We start from the raw sequence: 24519 nt of genomic DNA on the forward strand, positions 1-24519 counted from the left end.
ATAGAGGTTGGCGATGACAGGTGAGAGAGGTGATCCCATGGGGGCTCCCTCTATCTGTTTATATCTTTGTTCATTATAGATGAAGTATGTATTGGTCAGGCAGTGGTTGGTAAGGTCTAGGATATATTTGGGGGGTTTGTGTTTGTCCTGGATAGCTGTCAAGGCTTCTTTAATAGGTATTTGTGTGAACAGGGACACGACATCAAAACTTACAAGTAGGTCATCGGGTTGTAGGTTTTGTTTTTTAATTATTTGTATAAAGTGGAATGAATTTTGAACATATGAGGTAATAGTTTCTGTATATGGTTGAAGGTATTTGGCTAAAAATTTGGCAAGGTTTTGTAGAGGGGAGCCTATAGAACTGACTATTGGCCTGAGAGGTATTCCTTCCTTGTGTATTTTTGGAAGGCCATAGAGTTTTGGACATATGGAAGATTTTTCTCTGGGGATGATTTTTTGCTGGATTTCTTCGCTGATGGGAGAGGCCTTGATTTTGGATTTGGTGGTTTTTTCTAGGTAGGTGGTAGGATCTGTGCTTAGGAGTTTGTAGGCCGGGTTTTGTAGTAGAGTTGTCATTTTTTCTTTGTAATCTGCTGTGTTCATCACTATTGTGGAGTTTCCTTTATCGGCTGGGAGGATTATTATTTCCTGGTTTTTCTTCAGATTGATAAGTGCATCTCTTTCTTCCTGTTGTATGTTGCTTTTAGGAGGTTTACTAGAGCAGAGAATATTAGTGACTTTAAGTCTGATTTTGTTAGCAGTATCTGGGTTGATTTTATTTAAAGTTGTTTCAATTCCACATATGATGTTTTCAGTTGGTATGCGTTTTGGAGTTATTGCAAAATTAAATCCTTTTGAAAGAATATTGGTTTCTGTAGTGGTGAGTATCCTGTCTGATATGTTATGTACTGTTTTGGTCATAAGTTGTTGTGGAGGGCTGGGTTTCTGCTGTACCTCTAGTATTTGGAGTTTCTTATTATGTGTGTCTGTCTTGTATTGGGTTTCTGTTTCTGCTCTCCAGATTGATATTTGTTTGAATTTATCCCAGAGTATAGGGTGTATTTGGTTGCTGATTTTAAGGTGAAGAGAGAGTACACTTTTGTTAATTTCATCAAGTATGAATCTTTTTTTGTGGAGTTCATTTCTGATTAGGGCTAATTCAGTTCTTTTTAGGATCCTCTCAATGGTTGGGGTTTTTGGGTGGAATTTTAGTTGGAAGTATTTGGGAATTATTTTTTTGTCCCTGCAGTTGCGTAGGAATCTATTTGCTACATTCAAAACAAATCTCCACCCCCACACTATATACTAGGAAGAAATGACAGTTGCTAACATTCCATTTTACAACAACACAAAGATTGGAACTTTAGCCTGATGATGGTGAATGTGATTTCGCCGAAACGTCGCATAAACATGCAAAATATTACACAGGGCAAAACCCGAACTCAGAACAATCTACATATATATATATATATATATATATATATATATATATATATATATATATATATTTGTTTTCGTAAATTTTCACGGGTATATGTATGTAGATTGTTCTGAGTTCGGGTTTTGCCCTGTGTAATGTTTTGCATGTCTATGCGACGTTTCGGCGAAATCACATTCACCATCATCAGGCTGGAGTTCCAATCTTTGTGTTTTTGCAAATGAATATTAGCAACTGACATTTCTTCTTAGCATGTAGTGTGGGGGTGGAGATTTGCTTTGAATGTAGCAAATAGATTGGGTGACTATGCTTCAGTGATCTGATTGGTTGGTGTAATCATGGTTATTAGAAGGAATGGCATGAAGATTATGAAGTGTTTTCTTTAAGGCTGATTTCCAAATATAAAATTCTAAAATCATAATAATTAAAGGATTGACATATTGATTATAATGTAGTGTTTATTTTGTTTAAGGCTGGTTTCCAAATCTCTGGCAGGCGCGAGGTATCATCCCTTTTATTTAAACAAAAGGATCTCTTTTCAATTTCGATAGCTTCTAGAGAGATTCTTCTATATAAATTCTCTGTTTTGTGGAGTAATTTAGTTTTTTCAAAGTCAATTTCGTGCCCTGTTCTTTTAATGTGCTGGACAAGGGAGGAGGTCTTCTCCTGTTTCTTGACTGCATTCATATGTTCTGCCATGCGCTGGCTCACTCTTCGGTTAGTTTGTCCAATGTATGTGGCTGCACATGTTTTGCAAGGGATTTCATAGATTCCTTGGTATTCTAATTGGATTTTATCTTTGGGGCTCCTTAGGATATTAGATATTTTTTGGTTAGTGCAAAATGAGGTTTTGATGTTATGTTTTTGTAGAATTTTACTAATTTTATCCGTGGTGCCTTTGATGTAAGGAAGGATGGTGGTGCCATTGTCCTGTTCTTGTTCTTGTTTTTTGGGGGGTGTCTCTTTATTGATTAGGTTTGTTATTGTTTTCTCTTTGAATCCATTAGAAATTAGTACATCTTTGAGTTTGTTCAATTCAGTTTTTAAGTGCTCATGGTCAGCTAAGCGTTTGGTTCTGGTGATGAGAGTTTTGGCCACTGAGGTGATTTGTGCGGGGTGGTGGTGTGAGTGTGCATTTAGATAACGGTTGGTGTGGGTTTTCTTTTGGTAGATAGTATGTCCTAGGCTGCCATTGGGTTTTTTATAGACCAGTACATCTAGAAAGGGAAGTTGATCATTGATTTCTGTTTCCATAGTAAACTGTATTTTGGGGTGTAGGCTGTTGAGATGAGTGAGGAAATTGTCTAGTTTTTCTTTACCATGTGGCCAAATTACAAAGGTATCATCAACATATCTCAGCCAAAGTTTGGGTTTGTATTTGGCTTGCTCTAAAGCATTATTTTCGAAATATTCCATATAGAGGTTGGCTATGACAGGTGATAGAGGTGATCCCATGGGGGCTCCCTCTATTTGTTTATATCTTTGTTCATTATAGATGAAGTATGTATTGGTCAGGCAGTGGTTGGTAAGGTCTAGGATATATTTGGGGGGTTTGTGTTTGTCTTGGATAGCTGTCAAGGCTTCTGTAATAGGTATTTGTGTGAACAGGGACACGACATCGAAATGGATTCAAAGAGAAAACAATAACAAACCTAATCAATAAAGAGACACCCCCCAAAAAACAAGAACAAGAACAGGACAATGGCACCACCATCCTTCCTTACATCAAAGGCACCACGGATAAAATTAGTAAAATTCTACAAAAACATAACATCAAAACCTCATTTTGCACTAACCAAAAAATATCTAATATCCTAAGGAGCCCCAAAGATAAAATCCAATTAGAATACCAAGGAATCTATGAAATCCCTTGCAAAACATGTGCAGCCACATACATTGGACAAACTAACCGAAGAGTGAGCCAGCGCATGGCAGAACATATGAATGCAGTCAAGAAACAGGAGAAGACCTCCTCCCTTGTCCAGCACATTAAAAGAACAGGGCACGAAATTGACTTTGAAAAAACTAAATTACTCCACAAAACAGAGAATTTATATAGAAGAATCTCTCTAGAAGCTATCGAAATTGAAAAGAGATCCTTTTGTTTAAATAAAAGGGATGATACCTCGCGCCTGCCAGAGATTTGGAAACCAGCCTTAAACAAAATAAACACTACATTATAATCAATATGTCAATCCTTTAATTATTATGATTTTAGAATTTTATATTTGGAAATCAGCCTTAAAGAAAACACTTCATAATCTTCATGCCATTCCTTCTAATAACCATGATTACACCAACCAATCAGATCACTGAAGCATAGTCACCCAATCTATTTGCTACATTCAAAGCAAATCTCCACCCCCACACTACATGCTAAGAAGAAATGTCAGTTGCTAATATTCATTTGCAAAAACACAAAGATTGGAACTCCAGCCTGATGATGGTGAATGTGATTTCGCCGAAACGTCGCATAGACATGCAAAACATTACACAGGGCAAAACCCGAACTCAGAACAATCTACATATATATATATATATATATATATATATATATATATATATATATATATATATGTTAGTTAGTTAGTTAGTTAGTTAGTTAGTTAGTTAGTTAGTTAGTTAGTTAGTTAGTAAAAATTTAGGAAAGAGGAAAGTGAGAGCAGAATAGTTAAAAAGATTTGAAGTTTATTTAAGTAAATGATATAATTAAGGAAGTTTAGAGTTTAGAAAATATTGAGGTGGGTGAATCTGCGCATGGCACAGATGTTTTTAGGTGATACGACATTATGTAGAAAAATAATAAGGGGTGTGTGTGTATGTATAATACAGTAAATGTATTCTTGTGTGTAAAGAGAAAGGATGTAAGAATTGTTATAAAAATTAGTAAGTATTTGTATTGATATGTTATATGGTGTATAATCTATTGATTTAAAGACGAATAAAGAGAGATATGATATAAAATCTTTTTCGAATTGAATTTCAATTTAGTTGGTTTTGGAATTGTTTTAAAGATTAGTTTTGTTTCAATTTTGAACGTTCAAAGATGAGATAGGCTTATTACTTTCATGATATAAAAGTTTGATATTTTTTTGCTAAAACCCATTTGTACCAATTATCCCATATTTTATAGTATTCTGAGTCTTTTTTGTTTTGGATTTCCATTGCTATTTTGGACATCTCCGCGCACTCCATAATTTTAGTAATGACTACCAGTAGTGATTGGGTTTTTTCTTGTTTCCAGAAGAGGGCAAATGAAATTCTTGCTGCGGTCAAAATTTGTAAGATAAGATATTTTTGTGATCGCATAAGGTTTTGCCTGAATATACCGAGAAGATATATTTCAGGTTTAAATAGTAAATTGATTGACATGACTTGGTCTATTAAGTTTTTAATGCTTGTCCAATATTTTTTTCGCATATATGCAGGTCCACTATGCATGGTAGTATGTTTCAGGTTTTATTTTGCATTTCCAGCAATTAGGGGGAAAATTGGGGAACATTTTAGATAGTCTTGCTGGAGGCAAATGCCATCGGTAAAACATTTTTAATTGATTTTCTTTGTAGGACATTGCTGTAGTCATCTTGTAATTTATTGTCCAAGTTTTCTCCCATTGGGTTAAATTAATCGTGTGGCCAAAGTTTTGGGCCCAGGCTATCATGCATCCTTTAACTTGCTCTTCACAGTTATCCTGCGTTAATAAATAATTATATAATTTGGAAATCATTTTTGGTACAATTACAATGTAATTGTATCTATTACATCATCATTTTGGAATCCAAATTGTTTTTTATGTTCGTTGTATTTTGATTTAATTTGTAAGTATAAAGCCAATCTATATCCCTCTATCTTGTAATTGTTGTTTTGCTATGAGAAGATCACTTTTGTCTAATAATTGGTGATATCTTAATATTTTAGTATGGGAGAAAAGATTAGGAAAAGTAATTAATTCGTTTGGGGATAGCCATTTAGGTATTGAGATGTAGTAGTTCTTAATCGAGTACCAAATTGTTATTAAAGTTTTTTGGAGACAGTGATTTTTAAAGTATTTAGGTATTTTATGGTAATCCATTGTTAAAAATGCATGCCACCCAGCAAGAAGATCGAAGCCCTCTATAGTTAGGAGTCTTGTGTTTTTAAGAATGACCCAGTCTCTTATCATTGTTAGGATTGTAGCCTGATAGTATGTATGAAAATTAGGGAGTCCAAGGCCACCTCTTATTCTATGGTCCTGAAGATTTTTCAATTTTATTCTTGCCTTCTTCTTGGCTCAGATAAGTTTCCTTATTTCTTTGTGTTATGAATCGAAGAATGATTTGTTTAAATTTGTTGGGGCTACTTGAAAAAGGTTCTTTATTTCAGAAATATTCATGTTTTCCAATTGTCACAATTTGATTTCATACAGTATATTTTCTTACTTTTCTAATTATATTTTCAGTGCTTTACTTTCTTTCTAACCATACTGTATGTTTTCAGCTTTTACTCTTAAAAAGAGGAAATAAATGTCTCCTAACAAAATCTTAAAACATTCTCATACTATGAGTAGATATTCCTGAGTTAATATTTCTTTGGAAAGAAACCATCTATCTTTCTTCCTGTCCCTTCATTGCTTAATATCTTGTGGATTCTATTCTTTCTTGCTTTATTCTCAGTATAACTTATTCACAATTCATCAATTCTTTGCAACTTATTGCCTAGATAAGTTATTTGTCTTTTCCTAATACCTACGTAATATCAATTGTTACTAACCAAAATGTTGGTCAAAGGTTTACAAGAAATAAAACCTCTTAAATGTTATCACTTTTTTCTGATAGTATTAAGATAGTATCACACACACATACACACAAAAATACATACAACAGCTGAAAACTGTCTTTGTAATATTATAGAAGTGAATGAACCATTTTGGAAAATAGTATTTGTCTTTAAAAGATAATAAACTTATAAATAAATAAGTTATTTCTATTCTCATCTCTATTGGCTATACTTGCCTTTCCATATTAAAACAGTCAGTTTCTTTTAGAGCAGGGGTGTCAAATTCAAGACCCAATGGGCCAGATCTGGCAAACAAGGTGGTTAGATCTGGTCTGCAGGGCCCTCCTGGAAACAAATGAAGGACTGGTCCGTGGCACCTTGGCCTGGCACAGGCCAACTAGGCACTATTCTGCAACCATATGGCAGAAATCTGGACCAGGCAGCAGACAGCATTAAATCCATGGTAGCATCACAGCCCTGCTCCCTGAGTTATCGCATAGGAGGTGGTGAGTGTATGAGGCCTGGCATCCCTGGGAAATGCATTCGGAGTGCTTCCCTTTCACCCAGAATGCCAGCTCTTGCACACTTGCTACTTCCTATGCAGACCGCAGGGCTGAGTTGGTGCCATGGATTTCATGCTGGCTATGGTCCAGCCCAAATAGCCGCCATCAGGTTGCAGATCAGCACCTTACTCGCCAACCTTTTATTGGGACCGTCCCACCCCCTTTTGAGAAAGCCACGCTGCAGAAACAGAACTACCCTCTCAGCATCAGGAATGGAGGAAAGTGGACAAAAAAGGTAAGCTGCTGCTCTGCCATATTTTTTTTTAAATTTGACAGAGACTCCAGACAGAGGCTTCCCATTTTGATCCTTCCCCATTGTTGCCTCTATGTGGCTCTCCACTCATTTCTCCTAGTGCCATGCATCCGTTTGTACGTGCACAGGGGGAAGTGTCCAACAGCATTGGCTCCCCAGCCCACTAGGACCACCGGGTTGGTTCTCCAAGAAGCAAGCAACAGCATCAGAAGCAGAGTGGGGGAAAGGAACATGATGCAGACAACTGGACACACCTCCTCCATCCAGTAATAGGCAGCCAAAATTTTTACTGCCACACTGTGTGGCTTGATGGTCATGCAGCTTTATTTCCACCGCTGGAACTGCGTTCTACCCCGTCCTGCTTGCTGCCCACCCCTACATCCATCCCATATGGCTGGAATGGGCTGGCGGCTATGCCTCTCACCTGTGCCTCTGCCTCTGGTTGTTGCTGCTGCCGTAGGCCAAGACAAGGTGAGATTGGGGTGGGGCAGCTGCTGCCAGCATCACCAACCTGCCCATCCCATCTGTTTTTGCTTGCATTTAATGAGCAGATCGCTGTGGGTCATCTCCTTTGCCCTCCTGTGGGTCTTGCCTTTGTCCTGTGCATGGAGCATGTTCCTTTTGCACATCTCACACACCTTGGCAATGCAGCCACCACCAAGACCGTCAGCAGCTTACGCAGGTCCATTGGGATGCTGTCATCGCTGCCCAGAGCACCAAGCCCGCCTAGCCCGAAGGAGGCAAAGTTGCCAACTAGAAAGCCCAAGTAGAAGTGGTAGACCTAGCCCAGGCCCAGCAGGTAAGAGTTGACCACTGCCAGGCAGAAAGCTGAATCCATATAGGCGCCCTGGCCACCCAGGCCCAGTGAGGATCACTTGTCTCCCCCCCTGTCTCTGCTGGACCAGGACAGCCATTGCACCAATGGGAATCTGACTTTCCCCACTCACAGTGACTGACTTTTGCCTGCTGGCCCTAGGTGTGCTCTACCACCTCTACTTAGACTTTCTAGTTGGCCTCTTCATCTCCTAGTTTTGCTGAGTGGAGGTGGCAGGTTTGCCAAGTGGTGACAGCAACAACCCACAGTGGGGCCAAGGTGCATTGGATGTGCAAGGGGAACATGCTCCATGCATAGACCAAGGGCAAGAGTCACGAAGGAGCCAAGAAGATGATCAGTGGCAAACAGCCACAAGCAAAACCATTGGGACGGAGTCAGCACATCCAGAGATCCACATCACATGCTCCCTCCCACCTGATGCTGCTGCCGCATGTGCTTCTGGGATGGCCAGCCCAGTGAAGCAGTCTCAGGAGCCATGTGAGTGTGCAGCTAAGAAGCTGGCAAACTGCAGGTGGTTCTGGAAAACATCAGCCCTATGCACGTAGTGCGGTGTGCGCACAATAGCCAACAGTTACCATACCAGCCACCTCACTTCTCCAAGCAGCATCCCTACACCATCCCTTGCATTGCCTCATCTCTATAAAAACTTTGGTAGCTCTTCACTGCCCAAGGCCCATACAAGCAATGTTGAACTAGCCGTACACACACCCGAACCACACCCAGTTGGCCATGACCACCCCGAACAGGGCCCCTAAGGACAACCACAATGCTGATATGGTCCGCAATGAAATCGAATTTGATACCCCTGTTTTAGAGCTACAATTTTGTTCAAAATTAAGTGGGAGCATTCCTATTGAATGTAACAGAACATGTTCATGATTATGTAGCTAGACTTCTAGTAATTATTTAGTTTGCAAAATTTTTATTCACATAGTTTGAGGAAATTCTAGTTGTATACAATGTTAATTATGCATATAAAATGACATGTGTGATAATAATAGAAGAGTTTATAATTGTACCATTTTGTGTTACTGTTTCTGTAGGTACACTTCATGTAGGGGATGAAATTCGGGAAATAAATGGAATTAGTGTGGCAAATCAAACAGTGGAACAACTTCAGAAAATGCTTGTAAGTATGTAAAAGGTTTTGTCTGATTCATTTTACTTTTAGTAAAATGTATGAGTTGAAAGGCTACTTAACCTCTGAAACACAGCAATTCAAAATACAGCTACCATTGATTAATAATGTTTGGATCTTGTTTTTTTCAGATTGCTTGTTTTTCTGTAAACCTTTCTCAAAGAGTAAGACACTCCATAGCTTTGGTCCTCTTTTTTCTGTTTTATTTAATCTTCAAATAGAACAAGATGAACCATGTATGAAGATGGTTTGTATCATACTTATGCTCAAGTTAAAAATTAAGAATTCCTATGATATAGCTTTTTTAAGAGACTCCATTTTATTCCTCTGAAAAATATCAGCAACATTAACCTGATATTTGTAGTATTTATATTAAAAGATAAACCAGTATACTGCAGATGTATGACTCACTAACAGTAATCTGTCACCAAGGTTTTGTCCCATGGTCCCATTTTGGCTGATTTATTTATCTAATTTGTATTACTACTATTCTAACCAAAATCATACAATTGGATAAAAATCACAAATATAAAAATTGTATGTATTTTAAAATGTAAAAACCTACACTAAGAAATAAATAACATAAAAGTAAATATATAAAGCCTCTAGGCAAAGAGAAGATAAACATGGTGTCTCATCAAAGGAGCCATCTGAGCATATTTCCGATTCCCTGGAAATTCCAGGCTTGATGACATAGCCTGATCTTGAGAGCCTTCCATAATGTTGAATGAGTAAAGCTAATTTTTTTAAAAAATGGGGTGGGGCGGGAGGAATGTTCTATAAAGTGAACATTGTGGCAAAGAAATCTTTTCTCTTGAAACCCACCAGATCTGTAGCTTTTGGTACCCACAGCATGACTTCTCTTCCTGATTTAATAGGTAGGCAAAAATAACTGAGGAGAGGCTGTCCCTTAAATAGCCCAGTCCCAGTCCATGAAAGGTTTTAAATGTTAAAACTAGCACCTTAAATTAGATTCAGACGTAAAATGACAATCAATATAGCTCACAGGGCAGAGATATAAAATACTGCTGAAATGCACATAACTGCCCGCATTCTGGCATTGTATACCAGCTGAAGCTTCTGGATATTCTTCAAGGGCATGCCCATGTTCTCATCAGTAGGATGAACATTAACCTGGGATTTGATAAAAAACAGTCTTAATATTTCCTTTGAGACCGTTACTGTCTTTGGCTGTGAACAATATGCCCAGATTTTCCCCCAAAGGAGTTAATGTATAGCGCATTCTCATTCCATCAGCAGCCAGAAAGTCACAAAAGCAATACCAACAGAATATTAATCCAAATTAAACTAAATTTAAGCCTATGGAAAGAAATATTCTGGAAAATTGAGGTTTCTTTTCTCCTTTTCCTTTGTATATATATTTTTTAATAAACCAGGAATCAGGTCTTCCTGGTTTGTTTTAAATTGGCATGAACTCCAAATAATATTTTGAAAACAGAAATAAAAATAATAATTGACTTTCAGTACAATCAGTGTTCATTAACTAAGGAGTAAAGTTTGACAGATATTTAGTAATAACACTTGACTATTTAATTAAATTACCATTTCAACAATTGTAGAATCTGGATTATATTTGTTGGGTTTATATTTTACATACATTAGTCTATGTAGTCTTAGGGCAAGAAGAAAAGTGTGTTCAAAACATTCTGTTAAATAGCTTTCATTTTTGTCTGATTTAATTGTTATCTTTTCCCTATATGCATGCATTTGTCCATAAAATAATCCCTTTCTTGGAATCCAGATTGATTTAATTTTTTTTTTCACAAAAAGAATAATGGATTGCTTTCAGCAGGTTTTGTTGAATTGCTATGTGAATATTAAAAAATAAAAAGTAGTTTGTTTCTGTTTAAAAAAGGTAATTTGTTTTTGCTATTTTATTAGCAAGCTTGTACTTAACCAATGGCTTATGTATAGTATGTGGAATAAGTCATGTAATTAACAACTACATTTTAAAAAAGGCTTAATATTTTTGTTGCTGAAGTATCTACAAATTAGAGGGGAAAGTGACAACAAAGCAGCTTGCTACTCTCAAATATGACAAGTGTATCTTTTTCTTTTATGTACGCTGAGAGCATATGCACCAAGACAAATTCCTTGTGTGTCCAATCACACTTGGCCAATAAAATTCTATTCTATTCTAAAATACTAACATTATAAAGTACTTAAGCTTGGTTTCATACACTTTTCAAACCTTTTTTTTTTTTACTGTATTTGAGTCCCTGTTGATGTCTGACTAAATTTCAGAAATAAATCCATTGGCTTTATAATCTTGTTAAAATATTAGATAGTTTGGGGTGCTTTATTTATTTGTTTTGAGTTTTGCAAAACAACAAATATTTTTACTTTCTCTAGAGAGAAATGAGAGGCAGCATCACCTTCAAGATTGTGCCAAGTTATCGCACTCAATCTTCTTCCTGTGAGGTAATGAATTACTTGCTTTCTCCTCAATCTTAAAATTAACTGCCTGCTCATGGCTGAATGTTATTGCTTTCTGGGAAATTGTTTCTGCCACACACACCAATTTTACAACAAAGATAACGGAACAAAGGAGTAGTTCTATCCACCTACTGTATTGTTGCTATTTCATATTCATTACATCAATTCATTAAATATTACATAAATGTCTAAAATAAAGCAAAGCTAATAATGATAATTAGGTCATGGAATAATTAAAACAAGGTTGAATGATAACACATCTGCGCAAGATAATTGAAATACCTTTTTAAAAATCTGGACAATGAATTCTGATTGCTTCATAAAATGATTTGCTGAAAAGCTGCAATGATATGACAGGATTTTTAACATTAAAAATAAGCTCCGATTGATTAAAGAGCCGGAACTAACACTGAGGAACAATAAAACAAAACAAAATAGTATTATTATATAAATTACATTAAATGTTCCAATTGATTGCCATTTTCTTCTGAACACTTCCTTGCTCATTTGATGAGCTTTGAATACTGCTAAGTACAACAATAATTTTCTGGGAAAAAGAATTAATTAATAAAATGTACTGGGATTAATTTATGGACCCCGACTTATGGTACACAGTGTTCATGTGTATGTGTGTTCATATATATATGTATGTATGTGTGTGTGTGTGTGTGTGTGTGTGTGTATATATATATATATACATACATACATACATACATACATACATACATACATACATACATACACAGGTACACATATACAAACAGTAATATTAGAAAAAAGACTCAAGCTCTATCCAATACAAGTTCCAGTGTCTGCTACCAAGAGGCTTGGAAAAACATACCTTTTTGCATGTATAATGACAGTAAAATGCCATATAAATGTAAAGTGTATTGTGTCTGCAGACTAAAGCAAATCTTAGCTCTATAAATATTTCCTCTGTGTAGCTTACCCCCTCCTAAAATATTGGAGTACAGCTCCCATCATCTCATTTTACTAACCAAATTTATATGGTATAAGGGAGGGGTCCCCAACCCTCAGGAGCTGTAAAACAGAGCTGTGGAAGTAGCAAGCAAACCACTCAGTTTGTATAAGCAGTGGGCAAGTACACACACAGAGCTACATTTGCCCAAACAGCATGCATGCCCACTGCTTGCACAGATGTAACTGTGCACACTTGCATACTGCATGCATGAAACCATACTCTCTTCCCCCTCCCTCAACTGATCAGCAAAGCCAGAAAGGTTGTGAACTGCTGCTCTATGGGACTGATGGAAATATGCACAGGACATCTGGAAGGACTCAGTTTTGGAAAAATTGAATTAGAGGAATGTACTTGGCAAAATTTTGTTTGGTTGCAGGAAGAACCTAATAGGAAAAGCAAGAAGGTAGAAAAGATAGTTATGAGAAATGGAGTAAAAATTGGTCTAGCTGATACAGTTGTAGTTACTTGTCTCCTGCCAGTTTTGCCTAATAATATTTTATCAAAACATAAATTAGTTAAAAATGCATCTAATCCATCAATAACATTCCTTAATTGTGTGTCCAACAATTTAATATGTTAGAACTATAACTGGCATTATTTGTAACCAGAAGTTTATGAAAAATGTAACCAAAACATCTGAAGGTAGATTAGGGAAGTTGACCTGAGCTATTGGTGCTATTTTTTGTCATTTTTAAACTTTTGAAAATATTTACAATTTTGGGGTATTCCATATTGATGTATATTCAATGAATGTGCAGCTGTTTATTTTATTGTAGGAAGTAGGAATTCACTGCACACATAATCTTTGATTTAAGAATTGAACCCAAATTTTCAGTTGTAAGTCATTACGGTAAATTGCCAGTCATCCAAAATGCAGTCATGGGCTAGTGGAAGGGTGGGAGTGCAGCCATCATAATTTTGAAAACAGGTCATAATTTTGAATGGTCAATAAACACCTAGTCATAAGTTGAGGACTACCTACATCTTAACTTATCCTATTTTAATAAATTAATCCTATTTGATCGATCAAAATTTTGTATTATAGAAATAGAGCATTACAAAATTAAGTAGTAAGAGATTAGTTTTAAGGAAAACTTCATACTATGAAATATTACAAGCAGCTCATATTCTACTTATGTACAACTTTAAAAACTGCCATAATAAACTGAAGACATTCCTCTGGAGCAAATGTAAACAAATTGAAATGCAATTATATTTTAAATATATTCAAATAATGTTTTAAAGCTCTATAATTTCATAACATCTAAATAGTAATGCTTCACTATAAACCATTTGAAATGCCTTTTCCAAAAGGGCAATAAAACCAAAGATTTCTGTTACCTCATTACCAATATACAGTGGAACCCCGACATAAGAGCTGCTCTACTTAAGAGCAACTCGAGATAAGAGCTGGGAGGGGAGAGATATTTTTGTTCTACTTACAAGCCCAAATTCGAGATACAAGCGCCAAGGAGCTGTCTCCTGAAGCCAAACGCTAACTTCCACGTTCGGCTTCAGGAGACAGCTGCGAAGCGGCGCGCGTGTTTTAAAAGGTTGCAGCCGGCCTGGGGGGCTCGGGGGGGTGCTTGCAGCTTTCTTTCTTGCTCTTTTTCTTTCTCTCTTTTACCTTCCCTTCCTCTATTTCTTCTTTTCTTTCTCCTTCCCACCTTCTTCCCTCCCTCCCTCCCTTCACTCATTCCTCTCTTACTCTCCCCTTTCATAAGTTTCCTTGCTTTCTTCCTCTGTTCCTGTCCCTTCCCCCTTTCTTTCTTTCTTTCTTTCTTGCTTTTTCTTTCTCTCTTTTACCTTCCCTTCCTCTATTTCTTCTTTTCTTTCTCCTTCCCACCTTCTTCCCTCCCTCCCTCCCTTCACTCATTCCTCTCTTACTCTCCCCTTTCATAAGTTTCCTTGCTTCCTTCCTCTGTTCCTGTCCCTTCCCTCTTTCCTTCCTTCCTTCCCACCCTCCGTCCATTCATTCACCCATTCCTCTCTTGATCGCTTAAAGCCGGTCCCTGGTGCAAAAAGGGTTGGGGACCTCTGTCCTACAGGATTGGGTGGCAGAGAAGTTGAACATATGTAAATTTAAAAGTTTAAGAAAGTTTACAAGTTAAGTGAAAGAAACTTCATTATTCATTTATATGTACATGTACATTTCTTCATTAAAAACATGTCTTTCTGCATAATTTAGACTAACTTTGTGAGTTTTTTGAGGGCTGGAACCAATTAAAATTATTTACATTAATTCCTATGGGGAAAAGTCGTTCGAGATAAGAGCTGCTCGACTTAAGAGCCCAGGTCCAGAACGAATTAAACTCGTATCTCGAGGTACCACTGTAAAAGTTTTCAGTGGTTTATTTTTCAGTGATTTATTGTTAAGAAACTATAGATGTATAAAATATGCTTTGTTAGATTTGTTATGCTTAAATTCATTTTAAGAAAAGATGTTTTTCCCACTTAGCAAACACACTGGGAGAAATATTATGTAAGTGACACCATACTTTAAAATATTGCATGCTCAAATATATCAACTGTTCCTCTGTATAGATTCTGATAAAATACACTTTAGATTTGTAATGCACAGATATACACATTTATATACTTTTCTTTTTAAAAAACTGGAATTCTATAATTTTGAAACAAAGTTGGCTTGTCAGAAGTACATTAATGTTACACTGCAATATGGCTGTAAATGCAAATATGCTTACACAAATATGCCTATCCATTAAAAAGTCATTTTAATGGATAGGGATAGATTAATCTTATAAGAAAGCTTATCATGGCATTTTAAAATTAATTTTGCAATTGAAGATATGAAGATGAGTATCTTGATATGTGCTTAAAAGGATTTATATTAAACATAAATAGTCACAAACAATTATTCAACAGGGTTTTAATTAGGTAATAGTGTTCATTGTGCCTCAACACATCGTCATGCTGGCCAAATGATCATGGAAATGTATTCAGACAATGCTGGCTCCCTTGAGTAAGAAATGGAGATGAACGCCACCCCCTAGAGCCGTGATGGCCAAGCATGGCATGCAGAGCCCGCTTTGTGGGCACCACTGATGGCCTGTTATCAGTGATGCTATCAGTAAGGTGCTACATTCTGGTAGCGATTTGGGGGATGCGTGTACAGCGGCGTGCCCCTGACGCGCACGCACATTCCCCCATGCAAGATTTGGCTTCTGACATGCGCAACAAGCAAAATCTTGTGTGAAGATTCTCGTGAGATTTCAGCAAAAAAATCAACAAAAATCGATGAAATCTGGATCATACGCACGTCTTCACACAAGATTTTGCTTGCTATGCATGCGCAGAAACCAAATCTTGCACTGACGGGCACGTGCCCGCTACATGCATGCGCACCCATGACAGCCTCAGAGGGCATACCAGTAGCGCCAAAGATGGCAGTCCTTTGCTGGTGGACACGTGAGCTGTTGCCCAGTTCAGCTCCACCACACATGTGTGTGTGCCTCCTGCTGGCCAGTTGATTTTTGGATTATCTACTGCACATGCACGGAGGGTAGGATGTACATGCAGGGGTGGGGTCTCATGTGCAGTGGTGATAGGAGTGGGGAAGGTAGCACCCCCACACCCATTTATGGTCACAGGAGGCTGCAGGAAGACTGCTAAGCCCAAAACTGGGTGGGGGGATCCTGCAAGCATGCACAGAGGGAGTGTGAGGTGATGTCGCACACGCATTCTACTATGGGTGCTGGCACACACATGTGCTACCATGTGTGCATACTTTGAGCACTCGACGAGAAAAAGGTTAGCCATCTCTGGCCATGTGGAAGGCAGGCAAGCATCGCCACAGGGAAAGGAGGTAGAGGAAGGGAGCAGTGGCAGCTACAAAACTAGCAGACTTAGCTGGCAGACAGATCAGGGGCACAGAGCTTCAGGCAGGCCAGCTGCAGAGCATAGACTGGGTGAGGTAAGTGAGCAGAGATTAGACAGGGAACCAGTTTGGGAACAGAGCCAGCCAGCGGTCGCTACCAGTTTGGCGACCCAGACCAAATGTCTTTTACCAGTTCTCCCAAACCAGTCAGATTTCACTCCTGGTAAACGTCTTCAAACAAAAACAGTAACATCTAGTTGCCTCTTGAAGAAACACAACTATGACTGGATTATTGAGAATCTCCATAGACATTTTTCTATTACTTAGAAGGAGAAAACAATTTCATGCAATTATGTACTATTATTTTCCAAAATGTACAGAAGAGAAACTAGATTGTCAGTATATTTCAGTTATAAATATATAAAGTTGCCAGTTGGTTTAGATCAGGGGTCAGGAACCTTTTTGGCTAAGAGAGCCGTAAACGCCACATATTTTGAAATATAATTCCGCGAGAGCCGTACGTATCTCCCTTTCTCTCTTTCTTTCTCTCTTTCTCTCCCCCTCTCTTTGTCTCTTTCTATCTCTTTCTCTCCCTCCCTCTATCTTTCTCTTTTTATCTCTCTCTTTCTCTTTCTCTCTCTCTCTTTCTCCCCCTTCTCTCTGAAGTGGGGAGGGCCGGGTTGGCACCAAGGGAGCTCGAGACGGGGTGCAAAAGCAAACTACTCTGCTGGCCCAGGCCCACATCGGAAGGAAGGAAGGAAGGAATGGTAAAAGGGGCGATCAAGAGAGGAATGGGTGAATGAATGGACGGAGGGTGGGAAGGAAGGAAGGAAAGAGGGAAGGGACAGGAACAGAGGAAGGGTGCAAAGAAAGCAAGGAAAGGTGTGAAAGGGGAGAGTAAGAGAAGAAGGAGTGAAAGAAGGGAATGAGGGAGGAAACAAGGGAGGAAGGAGAAGGAAAGCAAGAAATGGAGGGAGGGAAGGAAGGAAGGAAGGAAGGAAAGAAAGAAAGAAAGAAAGAAAGGGGGAAGGGACAGGAACAGAGGAAGGAAGGAAACTTATGAAAGGGGAGAGTAAGAGAGGAAGGACTGAAGGAAGGGAGGGAGGGAAGAAGGTAGGAAGGAGAAAGAAAAGAAGAAATAGAGGAAGGGAAGGTAAAAGAGAAAAAGAAAAAGAGCAAGAAAGAAAGCAAGAAAGAGAGAAAGAAAGAATGAAAGAGAAATAAAAATAGAGAGGGGGAATGAAAGAAATGGAAGGAGGGAAGGAAGGAGAGAAAGCAAGAGAAAGAAAGAAAGCAAGAGAAAGAAAAAAGAATGAAAGAGCAAGAGAGCAAGAGAGAAAGAAAGAAAGAAAGAAAGAAAGAAAGGCAACTTCAAAGAAAGGCTCACTGAGCATCTCTCACTCTCTCTCTCTTTCTATCCCTCTTTCTTTCTCTCTCTTCCTTTCTATCTCTCCTCTTCCTTTCTCTCTCCTCTCTCTCTCCCTCTCTTTCTACCCTCCTTTCTCTTCCTTCCTTCTCTCCCTCCCTCCCCTCCCTTCCTCTCCATTTCTCTTTCCCTCCCTCTCTTTCCCTTTTCTTTCTTTTGGTCCACTTCTCTCTCTCTCCGCTTCTCCACTTGCCTCCCCCTCGCGCCTCGCCCTTCCCACCCGGCCACCCGTGCGCGCTTACCAGCAGCAGGAATTCAAGTAAGCCCAAAAGAAGCCATTGGCTCCGGGCGGCGTTCATGGCCCCCCCGAACCCCCAGCCCAGCTGGAGCTCCCTCTCGCCGACGCCATCTCCCTGCGACTGCCTGCGGCCGCTGCAGCCCCCCCCCCCCTCCCACCCGGCCACAAAGGACATTTGCCGCCGACGCCAGTGAAGCTTCAGCTGGGCGGGGCGCTGCCGGTACTTCCCTCCTGGGGCTCCCGCTCGCAGCTGTCCCCCGGCTTCTGCTCGATGCCGCGGTTTTCGGCGCTGTCCTGCTGTGCCCCAAAGACGGAAGGCGGGAAAAAGGCGAGAAGAATGGAGCTCTCCTTCTTCCTGCCTTCCGTCTTTGGGGCCTAGCAGGACAGCGCCGAAAACCGTGGCATCGAGCAGGAGCCAGGGGACAGCTGCGAGCGGGAGCTCAGTGCAAGGAGCCCTGTCTGCGAGCCAGATACGGCCATCAAAAGAGCCATATCTGGCTCGCGAGCCATAGGTTCCCGACCCCTGGTTTAGATGAAAAAGCTAATAGCAAATACAATTGTTTAAAAGTCAATAATGAAAAGTTACATTAAAAGGAACATGTTTGCTTTACCACGTTAGAGGAAATTAATTTAACAATGTGAAAATAATTTTAAACAAGGCCTACTATACTATATGGTATTGGCTTAAGGTTTGTGTATCATTTGGTTTTATACAGATGTATATAGATAAAAACAAATATTTCTGAAACCACATCCAAATCACTGGACTGCGACTTAAGTAATAGAAAGAAAGAAAGATGATTCAAACCTAGACGCTTTAGGTCAGATAGTACAAACTATCCAAAGTTAATGACCATTTTAGGCTTTTTAATTATAAAGTATTTTTAAATTGCTACATGAACTCATTATTGTATATCATATTTAATTATTTTGTGTAAGAATACCTGTATGATTCTAAAGAATACATTTAACAAAATGCCCAGTATGGAAATCCACTTAATATATTTGACGATACTTAACTCTTTTAAACTTTTCATGTAGTTATTAAAAGTATTTTTCCCACTTAACCTTAATTTGACAATAAAGCAAGATGAAACAATTCAAAACAGAATTAACATTTGCATTTTTTTCTCATAGTATTGAAGTTATAGAACCTTGCAATAAGAATGGATGGCATATTTCATAAGCAGGGAGTTTTCATTTATATGTAGTAATCAAGTTTCTGGTTCTTTAAAAGAGCCTCTCCTGCCAACCTAAGTAATGGGCAAATTCATAGCAGGTGAGATTTTGCAGAAAATCAAATCCTCAGCAGATAATTTGCAACCAGTGTAGATCTGGCAATACATCTCCCCTAATGTTTCTTTGAAAATTTGTGATGTTAAAAAGTCTTTGAAGTATATACAATGGAGGAATGGTTGGTGAAGATAGTAGAATTTTCAGACATAGCAAAATTGACTTGTTTTATTAGGGAAAAGACAATAACTACCTTTGTTAGTGAGTAAAAACCTTTATTGGCTTTTTGCTGAAAAGAAAATGTGATTTATAAGTTTGATTATTAAAAGGAATAAAATTTGAAAGAAGTGAGACATACATTGAAAGAGAGGATTAAAAAATAATACATTTACAATTGCTTTAAAGTAAATCAAAAGCTGCTCCTTTATATCTTTTATTTTTCTATATTTTTTCTTTTTTATTTATCACTTTCATTTACTTTCCTTTTTTAATCCTGTTTATTATTTTCAAATAATGCAAGGTAGCAAATATATGTAGTATTATCTCCTATTTCTACCCACAACAATAATCCTTTGAAGGGTCTTAGGCTGAGAGAGAGCGACTGACCCAAAGTCACCCAGCTGGCTTTCATACCTAAGGTGGGAATTGAATTCACAGTCTTCTGGTTTCTAAGCCAACATCTTAACTGCTGCCCTAAGCTGGCTCTCAATTTTGCATCATTCTTATTCTGTTTTTTTTAATCTATAATAAAAAATACTTTTTAAAAAATTGATATTTAATTATTGCTTTTATTTCTTTCAGATGTTTGGGAATAGTTATACCAAGGAAATGTTCTTCATTTGTAAATATAATATAGGTAGTATTAGATCAGGGGTCATCAACCTTAAACACACAAATTTGGACCTGATTCCCAGAGAAAACAAAACACCAGGAGCTACAAAACCTGGGTGGGCATGGCCAACTCAATATCATTCACTTCCACTGAGTCACATGACACACGCACAGCCACGACTAGCCAGGTTTTTGTCTCTCTGTGTTTTTTTACTATGAGAAACAGGTATCTCTCTGTCTCTTTTCCCTCCCTCCCTCTCTCCATCTCTCTCCCTCCCTCGTCATTCTTCCTCCCTTCTTCTCTTATTGCTCTCTTTCTCTCTCCCTCACCTCGCTCCCTCATCTCCTAGCCAGGTTTTGTGGCTCTGTTTTCTTTTCTATGGGAAACAGATATCTCTCTCTCTTTTCCCTCTCTCTCTCCATCTCCATCCTTTCCTCCCCATCTCTCTCCCTCTATCATTTCTTCCTCCCCCCCTCTTTCATTGTACTCTTTCTCTCTCCCTCAATTCTTTTCCTCCTAGCCAGGTTTTGTGGCTCTTTATGTTTTCTTTTCTGTGGGAAAAAGGTCTCTCTCTGTATCTCTCCATCTCTCTTTCTCACTCCCCCTCTCCCCTCCTCCCCCTCTCGTAATTCCCTGGACCAGGAGTGTGCACACGCATGGGAGACCCTCAAGCGAGCACAAGGGCGCATGCAGAAAGCAGGTGGCTGTTTGCTTAAGGAAGGTCTTTGGATGTGGCTCCTCTTCTGCCCTAAGGATCTGGCCATTGCCTTGCCATGCTCCCCCCTGCTTGGGAGGAGAACAAAAGAGAGGGGGGAGGATAACTGGAGCTAAGCAGCTCTGTACCTGCTTTTGTGCCACAATTGTGTTAAGGCAGTCTTCGCTTCTTGCCATTTCGGTCTGGAGCTTATACTCTCCCCATTCAGCTGAAGAGCTGTGGCGGGATGGACCCCACAAAGTGATGTCCAGATCCTTAGGGTAGGAGAGAAGCTGCATCCAAAGACCTTAAGTGAGCGGCCACCTGCCCTTCATGCATATCTTTGCTGCACTTTGCGATACTTTGGCGCTCCCTTGAGGAGGGTCTCCCCACACGTGTGTACCCTCCTGGCCCCACCAACCACCCAGGGAGTCACGAGAGGAGGAAGAGGGTCACCTGAAAGGAAGCCTCTACCGGGGGTAGTTATCATTCCTCAACCAACACCGGAGAATCAGTCTCAGCCGCTTCCCCGTTCCTGCCCTTACCTTCTCAAGCCAGGTGAGGGGGGAAAAGGTGAGGTGCAGGGCCAGAAAGGGAGCCACAGCAGAGGGCCCTAAAATCCACTTGTGGCTCCAAAGCCACGGGTTGCCAATCCCTGTCTGAGAATTACTTAGTAACTGTTCAAAGTTACAATAAACCTGAAAAAGTGAGTGAAGTGATTTTTCACATGTACGATCACTGCAGCATCCCCATAATCATATAATCAAAATTCAGACCCTTGGCAATATTTATAATGGTTGCAATGTCTTGAGATCATGTGATCATCTTTGTAATCTTTTGATAAGCAAAGTCAGTGGGGAAGCCAGATTCATTTGATAACCATATTACTAATTTAACAACTGAAGTGATTCACTTAACAACTGTGGCAAGAAATGTCATAAAATGGGACCATATTTAACAGCTGTCTCACTTAGCAACAGAAATTTTGGGCTCCATTATGATCGTAATTTCAGGATTACCTGTATATCTTTTCAAAACTGAAAAATGATGTAATTAGATAATTGCCATGATTCTTGACAAATCATTGACATGATTTTTGACAAATACAGTGATACCTTGTCTTACAAACTTAATTGGTTCCGGGACGAGGTTCTTAAGGTGAAAAGTTTGTAAGACGAAACAATGTTTCCCATAGAAATCAATGGAAAAGCAATTAATGCGTGCAAGCCCAAAATTCACCCCTTTTGCCAGCCGAAGCGCCCGTTTTTGCGCTCCTGGGATTCCCCTGAGGCTCCCCTCCATGGGAAACCCACCTCAGCATCGCAAAAACATCTAAGTCCTCGAAACCCCACCTCCGGACCTCTGTGTTTTTGCAATGCTGCGATTTCGCTGAGGCTCCCCTCGCTGCAAAACCCCACTTCCGGACTTCCTGTTGGGATTCCCCTGCAGCATCACAAAAACACGGCAGTCCGGAGGTGGGGTTTCCCATGGAGAGGAGCCTCAAGGGAATCCCAGCAGCGCAAAAATGGGTGCTTCACTGGCAACGGAAGTCCAGAAGCAGGACATCCCAGCGGCGGCGGTGGGTTTGTAAGGTGAAAATAGTTTGTAAGAAGAGGCAAAAAAATCTTAAACCCTGGGTTTTTATCTCGAAAAGTTTGTATGACGAGGCGTTTGTAAGACGAGGTATCACTGTACAGTATATCTTTTTCTTTTATGTACACTGAGAGCATATGCACCAAAGAAAAATTCCTTGTGTGTCCAATTACACTTGGCCAATAAAGAATTCTATTCTATTCTATTAAAAATACATTGAGCTTTTGTGGAAAAATATTGTAAAAATGATTATTTCACAAAGGTTATATATGTATTCCTATTTAATAACTTTGTATTATTTCAAGCAGGTAAGGTACTGAATTTGTTTTTTTAATAAGAAAAACAACCCCCAGATCAGTCATAGTGAACCTTTTTTCCTCAGGTGCCTAAAGAGCATGGGCATGTGCTATCATGCATGCGCGAGTGTCCACATCCAAAATTCAATGCCTGGGGAGGGCAAAAACAGTTCCCCCCATCTCCCCCCCCCCCATAGGCCCTGTGGAGACCGGAAACAGCTTGTTTCCCAACTTCTGGTGGGCCCAATAGGCTTGTATTTTGCCCTCCCCAGGCTCCAAAGGCTTCCCTGGACCCCGGGGAAATGCCCCCCCTATCCCCCCAGAGGCTTTCTGGAAGCTAAAACCGCCTTTTCAGAGTTTATTTGCAAGCCAAAATTCAGTTGGTCAGAAAACACAGGTACTTTGGGGCTGAGCTAGGGCAACAGCTCATGTGCCAACAGATATGGCTCCGTGTGCCATCTGTGCCATAGGTTCGCCATTACTGTCCTAGATTCTTAATCTAAATCACATGATGCTGAGACAAACATTATTTTCCCAAGTTCAGTTTAATTTTTGGATATATTTTTATTTCATTTTTTTCCTCCAACCTAAGGATCAAATAAAAAAATAATTATGAGCATTATTACTGTGTGATTCTTTTGATATAGTTTGGCTCTGTTTTTAACTATAACTCCATTGCATTTTCTTGCACTGAAGATTGCAAAATATATTTTAAGATACCAGGATGGAAGTGTAATTTCAATCCTTATTCACATGATAAATTTACCCTCTTGCATAGTCCTAAATTTGGGGGAAAGGGTTAGGGGGTGGTTTTGATACCGTGGATTACTTTATTGCCAATAAATTTGGAATATCTAAAATTGTGAAGTTTTCTTGATTTCACACTTTGGCCCATATGAAGTGATTAAAACGCCTGAGTAAATATCAATATTAGAATTATCTTGAAGAGTTCGGTTATTTCTGTTAACAATTAAAGTCTACCATTAAGTTCAATATTAATCATTTAGAAGAACTCTGAAATAAAAAGTCAGAATAACCCATATTAACAACTCAACTCCATGGGTCATTAATAATTACCGTATTTTTCGGAGTATAAGACACACCTTTTTCCTCCCTAAAAGAGACTGATAATTTGGGTGCGTCTTATACTCTGAATGTAGCTTTTTTTTTTCAGCCCTAACTTAAGGTGACCAGACGTCCCGATTTTGGCAGGACAGTCCCTATTTTGAGCTATTTGTCCCGCATCCCGCAGCGTCCTAAAAAAAGCAATGATTTTTCAAAGAAATATCAGTCAGTGGCTTGAACGCCGGCTGGAGATTACATTATTTGTTTGTTTGTTTGTTTGTTTGTTTATTTACTTACTTACTTACTTACTTACTTACTTACTTACTTACTTACTTACTTACTTATTAGATTTGTATGCCGCCCCTCTCCGAAGATTCAGGGCGGCTCACAACAAGAATAATACAATATACAAAGTACAAATCCAATATTAAATAGAAAGCTAAATTTAAAACCCATAAATATTAAAAACAATCGTTACTGCACAATCACACCATTCTCATGTATTACAGTCAGAAAAAAATTGGAGCCAGAAAGACCAGCTCTTCATCCTTTGATGCTGGGTGATCACGTGGCTTGAAGGAATCGCCCAGCAGGCAGCTCAGCTTCCGCGCTGCCCAAAATCGGCTGATGCGGAGCTGAGCTTCTTCACAACTTCCAGGTTTTTTCCCCAGCAGATTCTATTCACCAGTGCCGGGAAAAACGTAGAAGCCACGAAGAAGGACAAACTGAGCTGCAGCGCACAGAGCAAAGTTTCCTTCAGCCCAGGCAGCAAAGTGGGGGGAGAAAAAAATGAGGGTTGCAAATAGCTGCAGAGCACAATGGGATGTTTGTTTCTTTCCCAGCTCTTACTGGCTTGCAAGCTTTTTCATTGTTACTCTCTCTG

At 39.1% G+C, this 24519-nt stretch overlaps 1 protein-coding gene across 4 annotated transcripts in view; it reads left to right on the forward strand.

The window, feature by feature from the left end:
• The window catches only part of CASK (calcium/calmodulin dependent serine protein kinase), a 300775-nt gene that overhangs the window by 227498 nt on the left and 48758 nt on the right, over positions 1 to 24519 (forward strand). For all 4 annotated transcript variants that reach the window (XM_070750527.1, XM_070750530.1, XM_070750528.1 and 1 more), the window contains exons 16-17: positions 8888 to 8973; positions 11356 to 11424. In XM_070750527.1, coding sequence (XP_070606628.1) covers positions 8888 to 8973; positions 11356 to 11424 — 155 coding nt within the window. The remainder of the gene's footprint in view (positions 1 to 8887; positions 8974 to 11355; positions 11425 to 24519) is intronic.

This window comes from Erythrolamprus reginae, chromosome 4 (assembly GCF_031021105.1).
Source record: "Erythrolamprus reginae isolate rEryReg1 chromosome 4, rEryReg1.hap1, whole genome shotgun sequence".
Lineage (NCBI taxonomy): Eukaryota > Metazoa > Chordata > Lepidosauria > Squamata > Dipsadidae > Erythrolamprus > Erythrolamprus reginae.